The sequence below is a fragment of the Prosopis cineraria genome, unplaced genomic scaffold, assembly GCF_029017545.1.
Source record: "Prosopis cineraria cultivar Desert tree isolate PC_DT_omini unplaced genomic scaffold, ASM2901754v1 PC2, whole genome shotgun sequence".
Taxonomy (NCBI): domain Eukaryota; kingdom Viridiplantae; phylum Streptophyta; class Magnoliopsida; order Fabales; family Fabaceae; genus Prosopis; species Prosopis cineraria.
The window spans coordinates 14587482-14606917 of record NW_026555333.1 but is presented as its reverse complement, the minus strand read 5'-3'; the positions used below and the strand labels follow the sequence as shown (position 1 = coordinate 14606917).

General features: G+C 29.6%; 2 protein-coding genes across 2 annotated transcripts; one reads left to right on the top strand and one right to left on the bottom strand.

The window, feature by feature from the left end:
- Positions 1 to 5645: 5645 nt before the first annotated feature.
- On the bottom strand, positions 5646 to 9180 carry LOC129303316 (signal recognition particle 19 kDa protein-like). Its single transcript, XM_054942545.1, has 4 exons — positions 9005 to 9180; positions 8376 to 8556; positions 8120 to 8219; positions 5646 to 6045 (listed from the first exon to the last, which is right to left on the bottom strand). The coding sequence occupies exons 2-4, from the start codon at positions 8550 to 8552 to the stop codon at positions 5912 to 5914; spliced, it is 411 nt and encodes a 136-aa protein (XP_054798520.1). The 5' UTR covers positions 8553 to 8556; positions 9005 to 9180; the 3' UTR covers positions 5646 to 5911.
- A 5234-nt stretch (positions 9181 to 14414) lies between these two features.
- LOC129303351 (thylakoid lumenal 15 kDa protein 1, chloroplastic) lies at positions 14415 to 17926 on the top strand. The gene is made up of 8 exons (XM_054942626.1): positions 14415 to 14573; positions 14678 to 14812; positions 14971 to 15066; positions 15151 to 15223; positions 15993 to 16054; positions 16617 to 16698; positions 17603 to 17663; positions 17756 to 17926. The coding sequence occupies exons 1-8, from the start codon at positions 14478 to 14480 to the stop codon at positions 17805 to 17807; spliced, it is 657 nt and encodes a 218-aa protein (XP_054798601.1). The 5' UTR covers positions 14415 to 14477; the 3' UTR covers positions 17808 to 17926.
- Positions 17927 to 19436: the final 1510 nt, after the last annotated feature.

Genomic DNA, 19436 nt, shown 5'->3' with positions numbered 1-19436 from the left:
TGAGTATCCCAAAGAATATATTTTATATTTTTTATAAAATAAGATAATTACTTTTAAGTAAAAAATTAAATTAAAAATAATTTTAAACATAAAATTTGAACATGTATAAATTCTTGACTCTGTTACTAGATAAATATAATAAATAAAATAATATATTTATTTAATTATTTAGTGATCGTTCACATCAAATTTGGTTAAAAATTAAGAATAAATTAGAGTAATATCCCTTGTATGTAGGAGTTAAAAAATAAAAAAAGTTAAAGAAAAAATAATTCTAAATAAATATATTTTATTCATAATTAAATAATTTTATTTTATATGATATAATGATAATTATTTTTCTTATATTCTTAAAAGTAAAGTTTTTCACTTAAAAGTTATTAAAAATTTTAAACTAATTAGACAATAATTTTAAATTAACAGTCTAATTGTGATTGAATTAAGGCGACTTGATTATAAGTAAAATAATATAATTTAATTAAAATATATAAATATTTATGTATGACCATGATAAGAGTAATATTTATTATTTAAATAACTTAGACATTAATTTACAAGAAAAAATATTTATGAATAAATTACAAATAATATAATAAAATAGTAACGTGGTTACTTAAGTATAAAAATGATAAGTTATTTTTTTTATTTTATTCTTTTAAAGTTAAAATAATGCTTTATGCTTAACAAAGTTACTTAAAAATTAAAATTAGTTCAAAAAATAAAAAAATATTTTTAAAAAGTTATAGGTATTTGGGTTGGCTCGAATAAGCCTAAAGATCGAAGCTGTTAAGGTTATTCTTAGTTATATGGGCTTCTTATATAAGATAAGTATTTTAAGCCCGATTTGAATAAGCCTAACTTATCTGAATTACCAGATTTATATGTGAGGAAGCTCATGAACCATCCATGAGCTTCAGGAGTAGTTAATTTATAGTTTAAGATTAATAAATGTAATTAATTAACCCTTAATTGAGATTAAGGTCTAAGACCTTAATTAATGATATTAACAATAACCAGTCTCATTTTTAACTTTCTTTAGCTTATTTAACCTTTATTATGTTTAACTAACCCTGGTAATCCATCATATTATCTTAAAATTGATTAATTTGTGCTGGAAATTTGAACAACATTGCCATAACCCTAAAAACTAGAAGAAAATGCATAGAGAAGAAAGAAGAGATTAGGAAGCTTACTCAAGGGTCAGATGGCTTGAAATCACCTCTAAGCACCCCTAAGACACAAATTCTAGTAGAGTACTTCATCCTTTCCGACCTCTCTTTGTTATCCAAAGCCATGAGTTTAGATTTTAAAATTTCCCACGTCCGCCATGGTGGATGACCTAGTCTGAGCCCTTATTAAAGCCCAATAACATTTAGGGTCTGAATCTAGCTCCCTTGTAGGGTCTAATGGACCCAAAAGTTATCCAATTACCCTAATTAATCTAATTAGAATATAGATTAATTAACTTAATCCTTTAAAAATTTTGATTAATCCTATTTTAAATTTCAGGATGTTATAGAGCTATTCTTTGTAGCATTATGCAATTATGATTAAATAACAAAACAATATTAAACACATGAGATGGTTTGATTTTGGTTGAAATGAATGTTTATTTTGCTGAACAACAAAAAAAGAAGCATGTTTTTTTTTGCCCACAAAAAAAACATGTTTACTTATGTGAATGTGGATTGCATTTGAATCTATATATTTATATCAAGAGTTAAAAATTATTTTGTTCTTTAATTTTTTTAAAAATACTAGGTATCTTATATTGAAGGGTGGTATAGTATCCCCCTAAACAATTTTTTAAAAGCAAACTTGCCCTTCCATCATAGACAAGTCTTTTTTTTATTATTTACTGATGAAGAATAGTTGTGGGGTCCACACCTTGATGACAACAAAGTATTTTGATCAATTTTACCACCATTTTGCCACTAAAATTATACTCGATTCCTGTCACTATTACTTTCAACCCTTTTGGCCCATATTAAATGCTTTTCGGTCACTATATATGAGTTCTACAACTATTCCACATCAGCAGACAATATAAGAGATGGTAAGTTTTTTATGAAAGGGCAATTTTACTTTTGAAAAAAATCATTTAGAAAAGATATTATTTCACCTTTTAATACAAGCATCCAATCTTCTAAAAAAATTAAGAAAAAAATGATCTTTTAACCTTTTATCAAATTTGGTGAGAATTATATTCGTTTTAATTAATAAACAAGTTGGCTTAGCGTGTGCGCGGTCAACTTGATATGTGGAATTGAAGAATTTTCAAACCACCGTAAGAAAAAGAATTATTTTCAGACCACTAAATTGGAGAGAGAGATTCTGAGAGGTTATATTGGCTAGTGATGTCAGATGATGGTTGGTCAGAAATGGATAAAAATCCATCCTCGCTTTTGAATTAAAAATTCGACGCTTAAATTTAATATTTTATAAAATTATTACAACAAAACAAAAATAAATATATATAAATGATTAAAATTCAACTTGAGCAGTTCACAATTGTAAACTGTTATTAAAATATATAAATAAATTTGATTAAATCTTAACAGTTAATGATTTTTCAATCTAAAGATAAGCGTGAAATGTAAAGAAGAAAATGAAAAAAAATGACGAGAAATTTCAGATTCGGTAGGCCGTCCCGATGTTATCTCCTTCAGCTCCAAAAGAAAAAATAAAAATGTTAAATAAAAAAAGACTTTTCAATTTAATCAATGAAGTAATTTGACGGAAACCGTTCAGACTTTATCATTATCCAAACTCACAAAGGAAGAAATCACAATGGTTAGACCACTATCGTTTCAAATACGGTGACAAAAATAAATGAGAATGTGATGAAATGAAATAAGGGATGTCTTTCTTCTGATTAAAAAAATAACAAAAAGGCAATGACAATTGATTAATAATAATGAAGATAAAATAAACACTCTATATTCCAAATAAATATAATCGCTCTTTTTTTTTTTTATTAATCTTTAGCGGAGTTACATTGGACACTTTCAATAAAGGTTTATAAGAATGAGGATTAAGGTGCGTTATTCTTAGTGAAAAGAATTTGGACTCGTGAATACAATGACCAATTTTTACGCTTGCATATGTGCAAAATATGCCTTTTAAAGAACCATCCCTTATTAAGAGTTTAACCTTACTTGATTTGAATTAATCAAAGTTTAAAGTTATTATGAGAAAATAGGTTAGTATGTCATAATAATAATAATAATAATAATAATAATAATAATAATAATAATAAAAGAAAAAAAATACAAGTCCACGGTATAATATTAAAATCAAGTCATTCAACTACTTAAATCAATATCTTTATTATTTTAATAAAATATTATGTTTATGATTGTCCTAACCATAATTTAATCATAATTTTAATTATTAACTCTTAAATTAGTGTCTCAAGTGGTTGAATGGTGATCTATTTTTGAGAACATGATTAAGGAGTAATGATTATTTTGATTGGATCATTGGAGTTGATTGGACTAGATATGGATAGTCTCTTATAAGAACAAGGTGGCTTTGTTTGGTAAATCGTAGGCTTGACTTTGAGGGCCCAAGTTTGAAATTATTAATTGATAAAATTACTTTCCAAATTTTAAATTGCAACATTTCAGTTGTCAACAACATCTTTGAATTTTAGGTGCTCATCCATCATGTGATCTTCGCAAGTAAACGTAGTGGATATAAGCATATCTGTTTGGGGCCCTCCTTGTGGGAATTGGAAGTTAATTCTTACAAGCAAAGTCTTCAGGTTTGATTTATTTTTGACTTTGGTAACCACATATCATAAAAATTTTATATTTATATTTAAGATTAATTAAAGATCAATACTGTGAATTACATAGAATCTAATGAATCACTTAACTTTATTCATATTTATGAACAGGAATTTTTATATTTTATAGTGATATTCATGAGGGATATCAATACTGATATAATACATCAAGCTCAACTCGACTTCCGATATTTCTAGCTTGTACGAGGATGTATAATCGAGTTTTCTCAAGTGTCAACAAAGGATTAAGATTTTGGCTCTAAAAAAAAAACAAAAGAAACAAGAAGGGACGATGGACTAAGATCCTTAATTGATATTTTAAAATTATCAAATCCTAAAAAGTCAATTTTCCTATAAACTAATCTTAATGTGATATTTTTAAAAAAAGAAAACTACAAGATTGATTATTATTTTGATATAATGCTAGTAGCATATTCCTTCTGTTGAAAAATATAAAGTATTTTTGAGAGATTTAATATTAAAAAATATAAAATATTTTTAATATTTTAAGATATAATCAGTACATTTTTTTCAAAAATACCCCTATTGAACAATTACTTTATATTTATTTTAAAGTAAAATACTTTATTATATATGGATAAATATAAAAAAATAAAATTAATTTAAAAATAAATAATTATTTTATTAAAAATAAAATTAATTTAAAAATATTTTATATTTTTAAATGAAAGGAATTGACGCTTTGAGAATCTTTCCCATCAACCTTGGGCAATAACGGGCACACTGAGGAGGCTAGAAAAAAATATGAGCAGGCCCAAGTGCCAACTTCACTTTTCACTATTACAGCTTCAAGGCTTTTAATGGTTCTGCTTTGAGACACTAAACAAAAGACGCGAACATCAATAAATATCATATTAATAAGAAAGAATGAAAGCTAAGTTAAAAAAACTAATTAATTTAAATTAAATTTTAAAATATTAAATTTTAAAAATTTGCAAGTTCTATTTTCAATATTAAAATTACGTTATGATAAATTTATAATTTATTTTTTAAATTTTAATATGATTGAGAAATAAATAAATTTATTTTTTTTATTAAAATTTAAAACACGAATTTGATAATTTAAACTTTATTTGAATTAATTGACTTCTTTAAAACTTATTTGTGATTATCCCTATCAATAATCAATAGTAACACGACTCAACATTAATAGTATGACTCTCACATATAATGCATGAAACAATTTTCACCCTTCATACTTAAAAATACGTCTGATTGTAAACTTTTTTTTTTTTTCGGTTGCCAATTCTGATCGTAACACAATTGGTGACAAGTTTCTCAAAGGACTCCTGTCTCTGCTCCAGTTCCACCAATTTTAACAGCAAGTTGCCCGAAGGCAACATTCAAGAAAATTGAGCTTAGAGCTTTTATATTGTCAATGGGCCCCAAAAGCAGTAACCAAACCCCCCCCCCCCCCGGGGGTTGTCAAAATGAAAAATTTAGCCGTAGTCCCCTCCCCCCTCGAAAATACTGTAGGTGATTTTCAATTCCGGCACCCGTAAATGTGTTCCTAGATTCCTTACTGCCCATAAGGTTGGTTGATTCATCTCCATAAACAATATGGGAAGATCAGGCGGAGCAAAATCAGCATCAGAATTAAAAAATGCAAATTTACAACGTAAGACTTGCGGGTTCTAAAGAACCAAAGTAACCAAATTTTACTCTTTCCGTTCAAAAATATAAGTTATTTTTTAAGAAGTTAAATGTTTTAAAATTTAAAATATTTTTAATTTTTTAAAATATAATCATTATCTTTTTTTAAAAGTATTCCTATTAATAATAACTTTATATTTATTGTAGGATATTTAATAAAAGTAAATTTAAAAAAATAAAGTTAGTTTAAAAGTAGATAACTACTTTATTAAAAGATGATATTCAATTAAAAATAACTTACATTTTTTAACAGAAAAAATATAAGAAAATGTTTCAGATGCAAGAGGAAGAATCTCGAATGTTAGATGGATCACAGTCCGCTGATAGATTGACAAACAATTTGGGACCGAAAAGCTAGAACTCAGCAAAACATTCTGACATCAGCATGCTATAGTTTTAAACAGGTTTTTCCCCTTTTGGTCAATGTTTTAACTTCTAAGCAGGGTTTTATCTCTTTTTCTTCCCACCTTTGCCACCTTTGTTGCTCGAGGTTCCCGCTGATGTTGATGTAGGCTCCTGTTTCTTTGCTCTTCCATGGTGTCTGGGCACCATTTCTGCAATGCGAAGCATTAGACTTTTTCCTGTAACACAAAGCAAAAAATGATTGACGGACTTAGAATCATCCAATTGAAGCTAAATAACGGAACAAAGAAAAATTGGGGAAAATTATTTTTCTCACCCTCACATGATTATTTTAAAGATAATTGGAATTAAGAATTGCTTCTATATTGGACCTTAACACTTGCATTTTCATAATTCAATTTTAATACAAGATGTAGTTTTCATGATTTGTCAGAACTCCAAGCAAAACAAACCTATTTAGCCCTACAGATTACGTAAATGTTAGCTCTACAAGATGTAGCTTTCGTGATTTGTCAGAACTACAAGCAAAACAAACCTATTTAGCATGACAATGTCATGAGAAACATGGACCCAGTAAGCATTCCTTGATAATCAATATTTTTCATCAATGGCTGTCATACATTAAAAAGCAACTTACTGGATCAAATAATAGAGAGACCCTAACACTAGTAACTACATCAAAAGTGTCCAAGTCCAGATTACTTAAATTTTAACAAATCTACCTTTCGTGATGAACTAAACCAGAACCAGATTTGGCAATTAAGATTAGTCCACCATTCTCAGACCACAGAGAGCATGAATATATTCTACAATTTTGCTAATTCAGACTTTTCTTCAAATCGTAAAAGACAATTTCTAGTTTTATTTGATATTTTCTTGCATGGTTTTAAGCTTTTCTTCTCTGACGTAAAGGTGAAAGACTAGCACCTGATCTTGCGCCGTCTTTAATTCAAGGGCAGGAAGATTGACATTACTAGAACTTCTGATGCAGAATTTTAAAGGCCCATTCGTTTAAGCTTAAAAACTACCTACACAGCTAGTTCAGCCCACAACGTGGCTTTTACAGAAAACATAAAAATAAATTGCACTTCAGAATTGGCAAATCAGCAAATCCTCAGAACTAAAACAAATAAGCATCAGTAATCATCTCTGGAGATACAAATAAATTAACTTGTTTGCTGGGTTGATGTAGCAAAACATCCAATCAAGACAGTAGCTGCTCAAGCAAACTATCAAATTGTACAAGCAATGTTCATGAAAATTGAAGTTTAAATTTCTCCCTAACTAATCACACGAGGTGCTCTCTGTCCAAAACTCAACCACATTTGGATTTTTCTCTTCCTTTCTCTCTGCTCTACATTTTTTTCCGGCTTCGATTTGAAGAGTCTTATTTGCAGAGAACTTTTCTGATTTGATTCATCAAGCCCAATGCTCCAAGTTACAAACCTAGATCTATTTTTTTTTTTTTTTTTGGGGGGGGCGGGGGGAACTTCTACCCTAGAAATTGAAAAACTCAAGAGCAGGAAAAATAGTCAAAGTTCTATCATGCATACCTAGAAGCCAAGTATCCAAGTTACATAGTAAAAATGTAGTGAGGTTGAGTCAACTTTCTAATTGTCTGAGGGCAGCCTAAGAATCGCTCTCAACAATAAAGTCAAATTCCATAGCAGAAACTTTTAACAAACACATTCTGATTGCAGCAATTATTCTTCCTTCCTTTCTTTCTTTTCTTTTCTTTTCTTTTCTATTCTTTTCCTTTCTTCTCAAGTCCTACCAGAAGGCAATGGACATCGGCACTTTGTTTGAATAAGCTTTCTGTTTTTCTTTTTCCTGTATGGTTGGGAAAAAAAAGTACCCATTTCTTTTCGCCTGTGTTTCTAAACAACCTACAGATTTCAGCTTCTAAGAAAATACTACATAAATCAATAACTTTCTAAAACCTTCAATTTTTAGTTCTCTAACATGAAAAAGTATATCTCTACAACCAAGACTAATCCTCATTATATGAGTGTTGGCAAAGTTGTCATGAAGCATTGCTAATACTTTGCCATATTGATGCCAGCTAAGAGCTCCAAATAGGGCATCCTCTGCCAGCATTTGAAAATGTTCTCATCTGCATAGAACATTCTTTTGCACAACTGCTTAAGACACTTTATGCTGATGGCTGTAGCCAAAAAGATATCAGATGAAAGCGATCAAATCACAGTGATGATTTAGATTCACTCAGAGATTATATAAGAATTCACATATTATAACAACAGCACTAAGAACTGCATACACAGGCTATCTTACTGGATGTAATGGAAGGATCAAATGGAGTCCCATCCTCCTTTTTAAGCAATACACGCACTCTCCCTCGCTGCATAAAATCACGTGGATATGCCTTGTCTATCTGCAGTTGTCAGGAAATTAAGTAAACTCACTACATACAGTCTAGTCCACAGGCATCATTTGAAGCCAGCATACAGAGACACAAAAGAATTGGGAATAAAAAGCATAGAATAAATTCAAACTTAACACGAACGCGTCAAATTAGATAGCAACAAACCTCAATTGCAAAGGGAAGTTTAAGATAGCTGCAGCAATCGCCAATTTCAGCACAAGTAGGATTTTCACATGCCTTGCTTGAGCTAATTCTCCTTCCTTCAGCCACTGTCTTTTTTGAATTCATGTAAACAGGGTACAAAACAATCCATTTCTTTATATTGGGCAATTCCCCTTCCATACTCCTGAATGAAATTTTACAAGACAATTATTTAAATGGGTAAGACAAACATAAATACGCCAGATGAGAGCAGAAAATCTTGCAAGGAACAACAATAAACTATAACAAGTCTTAAGAACAAAAGCCCTCGGCTGGCGGGGCTTCCTAAGATACAGAATCGATGCAAGAGTCTGCATCCATACGATGCGCAAGAATATTGGCAAGTCTGAATGGGAATGCCGTTCCAGATTATGTTAATCTCATTCAAAAACAACTGAACAGTCTCGATCTCCTTAATACTCAAACTTGCTTATTGTGCCGGTATAACGGGCATAATAAGGATTCACATCCACATAACCCAGCAAATCAAATAAAGCAGGAAAACAGTTCAGCCTAACGACCAATCAAGCAAACGATGCCTTGCACAGTAGAGAAGGAGAAGCATAAACCACCGGATAAGGAAGAGAACGGACCTTGGATGCCCTAGCCGATTGTTTAAAGTAGTTAAATGTCAAAAATTTTAGCTGGTTGTTTTGACCTGCAAGATTTGATGCCCTAGCTGATCGATCGCAGAAAGAAATTTCGAGTGACGGCCTGACAGGATGAACCTCAGGCCATCGAACCAAGAAAAGTAAGGGAACTGATTTAAACGACACCGTACTTTCGTTATTCTCATTCATATTCCTTTGGGAGAATGACAAATACGAAACCTGTAAGCATGGTAACGATAATAACAAATTTTAAATTATTACAATCTCAACAACTTACCATAACTTTTGTTTATAATAAATTATTTTTTTATTAATTAACTTGCGATTCAGAAAAAAATTTTAATAAATTTTAAACAAGCATTACAAAAAATTTTAATTATTTTTTATTGATTTTTCAAAAGATAGCAAGAAATCATAAGGATTGACTTGCAATTCTTAATTAATACTACAAATAATTTTAAGTATATTTAATAAATTTTTTAAGTGACTTATCTATATATTAACATAAAAAGCATAAGTGACTTGTTTGTGATTCACTACTATTGTAAATTTTTAACTAACATTATAAATAATTTTAAATGTATTTACTTAATTTTTTAAATGATTTATCTATATTAACAATAAAAAATAAGATTCACAATTGACATTCTTAAATTTTCAACTAACATTACAAAATATATTTTATACATTTTTCAATTGACTATACGTATTTTTAATTGCAAATAAGAATTATAATTTGTTTTTTAAATTTCAGTAATTCAAGGTATGTATTTGGCATTAATATTCTTATGAGTTTCTAATTGTCATTTTCCCTATTTTTTGGGGCCAACTTTCATTATTCATATTTTATAAAAAATTATTGATATTTTGTTATCGGAGAATGCCATGCTCATGTGGGCCCCCTCAATCAATATTATAACAAAAAAGGCGTAAAAGAATTGAATTTGTTTCGCAAGTTCAAAAGATTGAAGTGCATATATTTTTTGAGACCAAGTGATAAAAATATCTCAAATTTAAAGAGGGAAAATGAGCATATGGCAAAACACACCATCACGCATAAGCAATTGAAGTTCACTTTCTTCTCATCTCGTCAACTTTGTCAGAATCAAACAAAGGAGAAGAGAGAAAAAAGAAAATGAAGGCAATCAAGAGGGAGGAGTAGAATGGAAGAGGGGAAAATGCAGAAGAAGAGGATGACAATGAAAATGCAAAAGAAGAAAAGAAATAGAACAAAATAGATGACAAGAAAATTGCATAAGAAGAAGAGGAAGAGAACAAATCAGAAGAGGAAGAAAATGATTTCATGTACATTAATATTCAATTTTATTGATGAGTAAAAGTTCAGCTTTTAATAGGATGACTCATGATATTAACATGTAAGAGTTGGACATACTTGTCTTGATGAGTTCTATAAAATAGTACTGCAAATGCAATTATTTTTCCATATTTTAGAATAAGGTATTCAGATACTAACAAGTAAAAATTTATACTTGTAAATTTATTAGAGAATTTTTTACTAATATATTCTACATATTCAATATTACTAACTTGTTAAAATATACAATATATTCGTTAAAATCTCAAATTAACTTGTTAAAAAATGAAGGTTATTTTGATTATTTTTTTATCAAAATATATTTTCAATTCAATCATGTGTATTTTCATATTTTATTGATATTTTTTAAAATTAAACCTCAAGAGACCAGAGAGTGCTTTATTGAAATTCTTCATTTTTTAAAGAGAGAATAGCATTTAAGGTCCATAGAATGAGGAAAAAAAATCACAGCTAAGGTTGAATTGCTTCTACAATCTCAAAAACCGTATAAACAAATATATATTTTCGTTGGGAAGACGCATTAGACATCAATACTTCAAAGTGTGAAGCATTAAAAGTGTCATCAATACATCAAAGAAAGAGTGATTACCAAACGCTTTAAACACAACTAGATCTGTTTGTCATGCAATGCATTGGAGATGTTTCAATATTTAAAGGATAAAAAATACTTTTTATATTTTTTTTAAATCATTTCTAACTGCAAATGTTATTTAGATATAAATCTTTTGGTACTTGGGCTGATGATGTGTTATTTATCTTGTCTTCCCATTTATGCTTGATTTCATGATGTTGTACTAATGGATTAATATTTTTTTTTTTTGGGTAATGGAGGTTGCAAACAGATGAAATGAAATTTCTTTATATTAGGAATGTGTTATATTACATGATAAAATAATGATATCTTGACTAATATAGGAGTAGTATCAATAAAAAAAAAAAGTGAAGTGTAGTGTTCAATTTAATATACTTTTTGCTTCTCCTGCAGCGCATGGGGTAATAAAAGTTAGTTCATTAAAAATCAGGTGAGATAGTTAAACTACTAAAATTGCTTTGAAAATATTTCACTTTCTAATTTTACCTATAAATTTAAAAAAATATTTAACATGTGAGAAGAGTTTTCTTAGAAATTAGAATGTTGCACTTCTTTAAAAAATTTGTTGGAAGATATTCTTAAAATTGTGCATCAAAGGTTATGAAAAACAAGGAAAAATGACTTGAATAAAAAACCAAGAAAACCTTTTAAAATATGACTAATAAAAATGACCGGATAGAGTATTCAATATATTCATATTCTATTATCTTATGTAAATTTAAACTAAATAACAACTTATTCTATTTTACAATTTATTATATAAATTCATATTAAAAATATAAATAATAATTTATTTTATTTTAGAAAGTGTTGCCTTGTGAAAAATAAAATTTAGAGAAAATTTTTTATTTTTTATTTTGTTATGTGTTATTTTTATATATATTAAAAAAATATAATAATTTATCATAATATAAGAAAAAATAATCTACAAGTCCTCATAATTTCTTTCAATCTTAAATTAGGCCTTTGTAGTTTATTTTATTTGAATGAAGCTCTTATAGTTTAATACATGTTTGCTTATCAAGGTTTAAATTATTAATAAATATTTAATTTTCTCGAAACAAAAACACTTTTGATGTCTATAGATATTTGATGCAATACAATGATTATATTTTTATTAATTTTTTTTATAAAAAATCTACATGTGAAAAATTATTTAGAAGACCTAATTTGATTATATAAATTTTGAATTATAAAAATTATGTAATTAATTTTAAAATTAAATAATCATTTAACAGAAATATAAAAGTTCTTAGTTTTATTTTTTAAAAGGAACAATTCAAGGATTTTAATCTTTAGACATAATAAATCTATTGGATTAAACTATAAGAACTCAATTGAAGCAAAATAAATTATAGAAACTCAATTTAAAATTGAAGAAAATTATAAGAACTTACAAATCATTTTTTCAGAAATATATAAATAAATTATATTTGGGTTATTTGAACAGGCCGGAACATAAAAAATGTGTTATTTAGTTAAGCCTAATCCTAAATTTGTCAAGTTTATTTCAATTAGCCCGAAATACTTGTTCTCAAAAATAACAACATTAGATTGTTTTATTTTGAGTAAATAAAAAAAATCTCACAAGATAAGATATGTACTTTTTAATATGTTGTCTAGATTAAGTTTATAATTTTATTGCAGACGTCCTACCTATCATTTATTTACTATAAATCTAACATACATTATCATTTTTTAATGGCCTCAGGAAAAAAAATATTATCATGCATATTTAAAATATGAATAACATGTGTCCATGATAAGAAAACATAAGCCAACTTGTTTTATTTCCTCACAGATTACTTCAAAACTTGTTATTTCGTGCACATTCAAATTATAAGAGTAAAATATCCCTCTATTTTACCATAATTGCTTATACTTCGCTTCAATTTTTTAAAATTCATGTGAATATTCCTTAGAATTAATATTTATTGTATTTTACTCAAAATATAAAGAATAATTTATTATTTTATGTAATTTTATCCCCACATATTTATATGTTAGATTTCTAAAAAAATCCAGTCAGTTAAATACTTAATTTTTAGCTTTTACTTTTCATTTAAATTAATTTTTTTTATTTCATAGCATATCCAATATTTTTCATTTTTACTATACAAGTCTTATATCCACAATCACTTTTTAGTATGGATCGTATTCCTATTATTTTTATTATAAATCTCATGTGATTTTTTCAAACTTTAAAATTTTATATTTTTAAAATTAAATTTTTAATCTTATTACAAATTTTATATTTACCATTTTCATTGAGTCTCATCTCTATTATATTTCTTTTACCATCGGCCCCTGAAAATCTTCCTATTAATTGAATTAATAGTCAACCTTAACTTACAGTGGCATCAATTAATAAACACTCCTTGAAGCTTAGATTGCTTAAATGTATGTTCCACCAAAATAGATATATTTAAGTTATTTTAGTGACACAATTATGGATAATGGTGCTACTCATAAAGATTTATTATTCTTTGACTTAGTTAAAATTATCAAAATGATTTTGAATCTTAAGGTAATATATGAGATTGAACATGCTGGATTATATGATGATTGAATCCTATAAAAATTTAAGAATTGTATGTAATGTAATTGATAAATGAATTACCTATTTAAATAAATTAATTTTAAGTGTCATGCCAAGGTGAATATAATTTTACACAAAATATGAATCTTAGCCCACTGGTGATAATTTTGAGGGTTGTTGGGACAAAATATAAATAATAATTTATTATTTTATGAATTTTTATTCCCACATAATTAAAATTAAATTTCCAAAAAAATCCGGTCAGTTAAATACATTTTTTACCTTTCATTTAAATTAAGTTTGTAATTTCATTGCATATTCAGCACCTATTAGTTTTATTGCAAGTCTTATGTCCGCTATCATTTTTTAATATAGATCGTATGCCTATTATTTCTATTATAAATCCACCATCATGTCATTTAAATTAAACTTGTAATTTCATTGCATATATGATTTTTCAAAATATAATAATTTTAATTTTTTATAATTTTTAAAATTAAATTTGTAATTTGATAACAAATTTTATTTTTATTATTTTTTTTTGGTGAAATCATATTTATCATTTTTATTGAATCTTATCTTTATATATACTTTTACTAAGGGTCCCGCACCTCTTTCTTTTAATAATGTGGGCCTCACATTATCATTTAAAACTTAAAAAAATTAAAATAAATGATGTGCTTTACAATATAGTAAGAAAGATAATATAAAAAGTAAGATTAATTAAATATCATTTAACTAAAAGTGTTTTAGGAGCATTAATTTTTTCATTTGTCGCTTACCTCACCTATCACGTAACGTAACTATCATTTTCCCTATTTTAAATGCGTATAGCGAATTAACGGCTCTCTCTCTCTCTCTCTCTCTCTCTCTCTCTCTCTAAGGGAAATTAACGAGTCTAATATCGCAACCAATAACATTACAAAGTATTGACATTAACATTATCCACATGGTAGGCATAGCGTCTTGCGAGTTCCATCTGTGAGCAATGGCGCTTCTTAACGTCTCCATGTGTTCCAAATTCTCTGCAAAGCCTCTCCTCTTGCGTCCTCATCCCTCCATTTCCGCCTCTCGTTCGCCTCTGGTTGGTAATCTACGCAACCCCATCTTTCTCAGTCCGTTTCGCTCTTCAAAAATCCAATAATTGTTACACTTCGCTCCGTTCAGTGATCTGGGTTTCCTTGTCAGGCACTTCCACTGAAGCGACAACCCGAAGCTTCTCAAAAACTTGCACTCTCATTGACAGAATCTGTGTCTACGGCAAGCTTGGTTGCTCTCTTTTCTGTTTCGTTATTCTTCGCTGATCCCGCACTCGCCTTCAAGGTATTCGATTTAATCCCAAAATGTTGCTGTTGATAGTGAGAATTTGAACCCCTGCAGAATTAGCAACAGTTTTGTGGTTTCAGCTGCTATAGTAATTTACTTCTTTGGGAATTGTTGTTTGGTCGATGGATAATGCCAATAATGACTTGAAAGTGCAGGGTGGAGGACCATATGGGCAAGAGGTGACAAGGGGACAAGACCTTACTGGGAAGGATTTCAGTGGCAAGACTCTGATCAAGCAAGATTTCAAAACGGTGTATTTTTTTTTTTTTTAAATTAGTGTCAATCTGATAGGACTGTATATTGAAGGCTAATAACTCACCTATTTTCTGTTACAGTCTATATTGCGACAAGCCAATTTTAAAGGTGCGAAGTTGTTAGGTGCTAGCTTCTTTGATGCTGATTTAACGGGTATGATTGAAAACAGATACCGCTTATTGAGTCAATTACCTATAGATATATGGCTAAGTTTGGATTTATGTGGTGTTTTAATTTGGTATTCGATGCTTATCTGTGTCTGTGAAGTAACTGTTCATGCTTTTGGGAGGCTACATTTGGGAATTGAAATTCTCAGTACTAAGAAACTACTTATGATAAATAAAACATCCCTTTAACTATGAAGTTATTTACTCCCTTCTGTCCTTTTTTAAGACCCTATCAACAACTTTCATTAGACTAAGAAAATTAGTTCAAAGTAGTTAAATGTCAAAAATTTTAACAACTGTCCAAAACAACCCCTTTTGATTGGCATAGTTAATTGAAGGGAGAGGGATGGGAGGATGGAAAAGCCAAGAGTGAAAGAGATAAGGATAATTTTGAAAATGTCTCGTGAATGTTTCATTAAATTTTGGAAGAAAGTGTTGTATTAAGGACCAATAAGTAGGGTCTTGTATATAGGATCAAAGGGAGTATGTTTTTAAATTTCGTATGAAAAACAGCAAGTGGCTAAGTGATAACATAAACCTTGAGAATGTCCAATGAAACATGCTAGAATATAATAAGAAAAACTGATTTTGGGTCTAAGCAAGTGAAGTAAACTGGATGTACCCATAAATGAGAGGACTTTCTATTGCACCTCAATTTTTAGACTACCATGCAGTCTCTCTTTAGATTTAGCTTTTCATGCATATGCTTGCAATTAATAAATGTGCTTCCTACTACTGCTCCCACATGTTGTCAGGTGCCGATCTTTCAGATGCTGATCTTAGAGGTGCTGACTTCTCTCTTGCAAATGTGACAAAGGTAAACTTTTGCTGTGTTGATATGGTGGTACTGTGTGTCATTAAAATTATTGTTACATCTAACTGTTTTGATATATGTGCTGAAGGACTAAATATGCATTGTCTTAGGATCTAATGGACAATAATTTAGAAAACATTTGCATAAGGACTCAGTTTATTATTTATTCCCCTGCTATGCCCTCCCTCCATTCTGGTACCTTATGTTTTTTTTTTTTTTTTGGGTGCTTTCTATAATGCGCTGGACTATGAAAATTTGCATAATGAGTGCTGTTGTATAGGAGATACTTGATGATTACTGCATAATTCCCTTAACCATCCATCTGATTAACTGCTGTCTGTTCCATTATTTATGTTTCTATTATTTTAAGAACAAGTGCTGAACTGACTGATGAATATGAGATATGGCGATAGTGTGACAGATCATTCACATGATAATCTAGCTACAATTTAGAAGTACGGTAAATTGCAGAGATGATGTGAAGGGAAGGGCTGTAGATTATCAGGTGTTAACAGCTCAATTTCACAATATCTGGTGTCTTCTGAGTGCATCAATCTTCATGCAGGCAAATTTGAGCAATGCTAACTTGGAAGGTGCCCTTGCAACAGGAAACACGTCTTTCAAGGGGACAAATATAACTGGCGCTGGTATGCAGATGTACCGCTTATTATGTACTATTATTGTATTTGAGGGTGATATAATTTAAACGAAGAATTGATCTTTTATCATTCTAAGGTCAGATGCCTGTGTTGGTTGGTGGATTACTTGACAAATATTGACAGAAAGGAATGAAATGGAAAATAAAATGAAAGGTGATTTTGAAGATGGGAATTGGGAAATGACCCTCATGTTCCCACTTGTAAAAAGTACTAAAAAGAGAGAGAGAGAAAAGAAAAGAAAAGAATAGATATGCCATCGAGTGATAATTACAAGACATGATAAACGTAATACAGAGAAGGTAAAAAGAGAATCTCTTTTGACCCTTGTTGCCAAATGGGACATTAAGAGTAGACTAACAATTTGGTCTATGAATTATCAGGTTTATTCTGCTCTAATCCCTGAAATTAGTTAATGCATAAATAGGGACCAAATAGTTAAGTTTATTAGTTATTAATTTATCTGTCTTTTCCTGGCTGATTAATGAATGTACAACTGAGAGCTTGGATGCCAATAGACATAGACTGAGGTATAGGAGGTGGGGATCAGAGAAAGAAGAGAATAAAGATGACAAATGAACTTCACCAGAATGAATACTTTAGGTTTTTATTGATTTATCTACAAGATCAAAGGACAATTTTTAAATTGAAGCTAAATTACATTTCAGTATCTTTTGGCTTAGTCTGTTCGAACTCTCTGGATGGGCCGTGGTTTACACCATTAGCACATGCACATCAGTACCAATATTTTTCTATACTTTGCTGATTACTTTGTCACAAGGGTGAACTTTCAAATTGTAACAAGCTGAAGTTTTGAAATGGATCTGTGAGTTTGCTTTGATGGTAGGCAATTTCTACAGTTAGCTAACGATGGTCTGCTTGTTATAATATTCAGACTTCACAGATGTGCCATTAAGGGACGATCAAAGAGAATACCTGTGCAAAGTTGCAGATGGGTTAGATCATATTCATATCTTTTCACTCAGATTTTTCTGAATATGCTTCATAACTCACTCATTGAGTAACAAAGCTGTTTGTGTTGTATCAGGGTGAACCCAACTACTGGAAATTCGACGCGTGAAACATTGCTCTGCAATTAGGCATTCCATTTGCTTAGGATATCGTTATGTTGAATCAGAGGCCATTTATGGCTGAAGTTTTTGAATTATTGCCACAATTCTCTCTGCTTTATTCTAAGAAAAGGAAATGTCTTGTTTCATGTCAGGTGTCACACAGCACGCTTTGATTATTGTGTTTGTGATTTCTCGTTTATGAACCAATAAGTACTTATCCCCCTAGATTAGACATGAGAGATTATGAAAGTCAAAAGCAGTGAATTTGATGTCCCCAAGACAAATAGGAGTCCCATTATCAATTTATCAGAAAGATGGCAGTAGAATGTGTACTTCTTTATCCCAGTAGATATTTAGGAAACATCATTATAAGTAAGTTTAAAAAGCATATGTTGAGAATGGAGCCAGCCTGTAACACTGCAACAACCTCGGTGAAGCAGTAACAGTTTGTCGGCAAAAGGTGTTAGTGAAAGTTCTACTAGTTTTTTTTTTTTTTTTAATTAACGTACAAATTTATCTTCAAAGTTTCTAATCAAGCATACCATATATTCTAAAATATTTTTTAATAAAATTTTGCCTTGACATTTTTTATTTAGATACAATGTCGTCCTAATCTAACTGTTTGACTATGTTAATCATTAATCAGACCTTCAGTTGCCACCTTGTCATATGTCGAAAATTAAAAATAATAAAAAAACTAGATACACGTCAGATCTATGATTCCATCTTTTCACCCTTTCATTTCTCTTATACATCACCAGCAACATGATGCTTCATGCCTTCATTTCTCTTTGTACGTTGCCGGACGCCGATGGCCATGGCAATAGCGATTACATCAACAATATATGGGCAGAGGCAATCAAAAACCTAGATTGTAGATGAAGGACAATTTGTACAATAGGAGAGTTTAAACATATCAGTGAACCTCAGATTTCAATCAAAATCATTAAACAAGAATCAATAAATCCCAAATAAGGATAAGAGCGGTGGATGAGGAATTTAATTCTATTTACAGATTTGAAAAAAAAAAAACTAAAACCAAAAATGTATCTAGAACAGTGGTCTGGAACAATGAAACCACCGCTCTCAACTTATTGAACCCAATGACCATGTTTAGATCTTCCCATTGAATTAAGCACAAAAATGATAAACCCATCATGCTCTCAACCCAGATCGAAGATCCGTAAACCCATCATGCAGAAGCCAAAATTTGACTTCGACTTCAGCTTCGGGAATGATGCATGTAACGTCCGGGAAAATCTTACCTCCAAATTAGTTAAGTAAATGAGAGAGATTAAATAAATTTATATGGTGTGTGGTTATATAGAATTATAAAATGTTTTGGGTTGTGAGTTCTAGGATTAAGTCTGAAGTAAAGCTAGACCATCCAAACATGAAAAAGTGAGAAAAATAAGAAGAAATGACTTTATACCACATGGCGTAATGTAATTTCTTTCTTATTAAACACAATTAATTACACAACTAAGATAATAATAGGTTAAGCCCATTTTTAGATTACTAAGTTTGAATTTTATAGAAATGGAATCCCGAATTTTTATTATAAATTGCTTAAACATCATCAATAAACTTCAAATCAGAGTAAAAAAATATTTTGAAAGTATGAGATACCTTAAAGGAGTGAAAAAAATTCAAAAA

What these genes read in the sequence shown, in the direction of transcription:
- LOC129303316 (XM_054942545.1), bottom strand. Translation starts at nt 8,552, where the DNA reads ATGGAAGGGGAATTGCCCAATATAAAGAAATGGATTGTTTTGTACCCT. An exon ending in AACTTCCCTTTGCAATTGAG is followed by an intron (nt 8,220 to 8,375) that starts GTTTGTTGCTAT and finishes TGACAACTGCAG; the next exon opens with ATAGACAAGGCATATCCACG. An exon ending in TGATCCTTCCATTACATCCA is followed by an intron (nt 6,046 to 8,119) that starts GTAAGATAGCCT and finishes TTTGTGTTACAG; the next exon opens with GAAAAAGTCTAATGCTTCGC.
- LOC129303351 (XM_054942626.1), top strand. Translation starts at nt 14,478, where the DNA reads ATGGCGCTTCTTAACGTCTCCATGTGTTCCAAATTCTCTGCAAAGCCT. An exon ending in CCGCCTCTCGTTCGCCTCTG is followed by an intron (nt 14,574 to 14,677) that starts GTTGGTAATCTA and finishes TTTCCTTGTCAG; the next exon opens with GCACTTCCACTGAAGCGACA. An exon ending in TCAAGCAAGATTTCAAAACG is followed by an intron (nt 15,067 to 15,150) that starts GTGTATTTTTTT and finishes TTTCTGTTACAG; the next exon opens with TCTATATTGCGACAAGCCAA.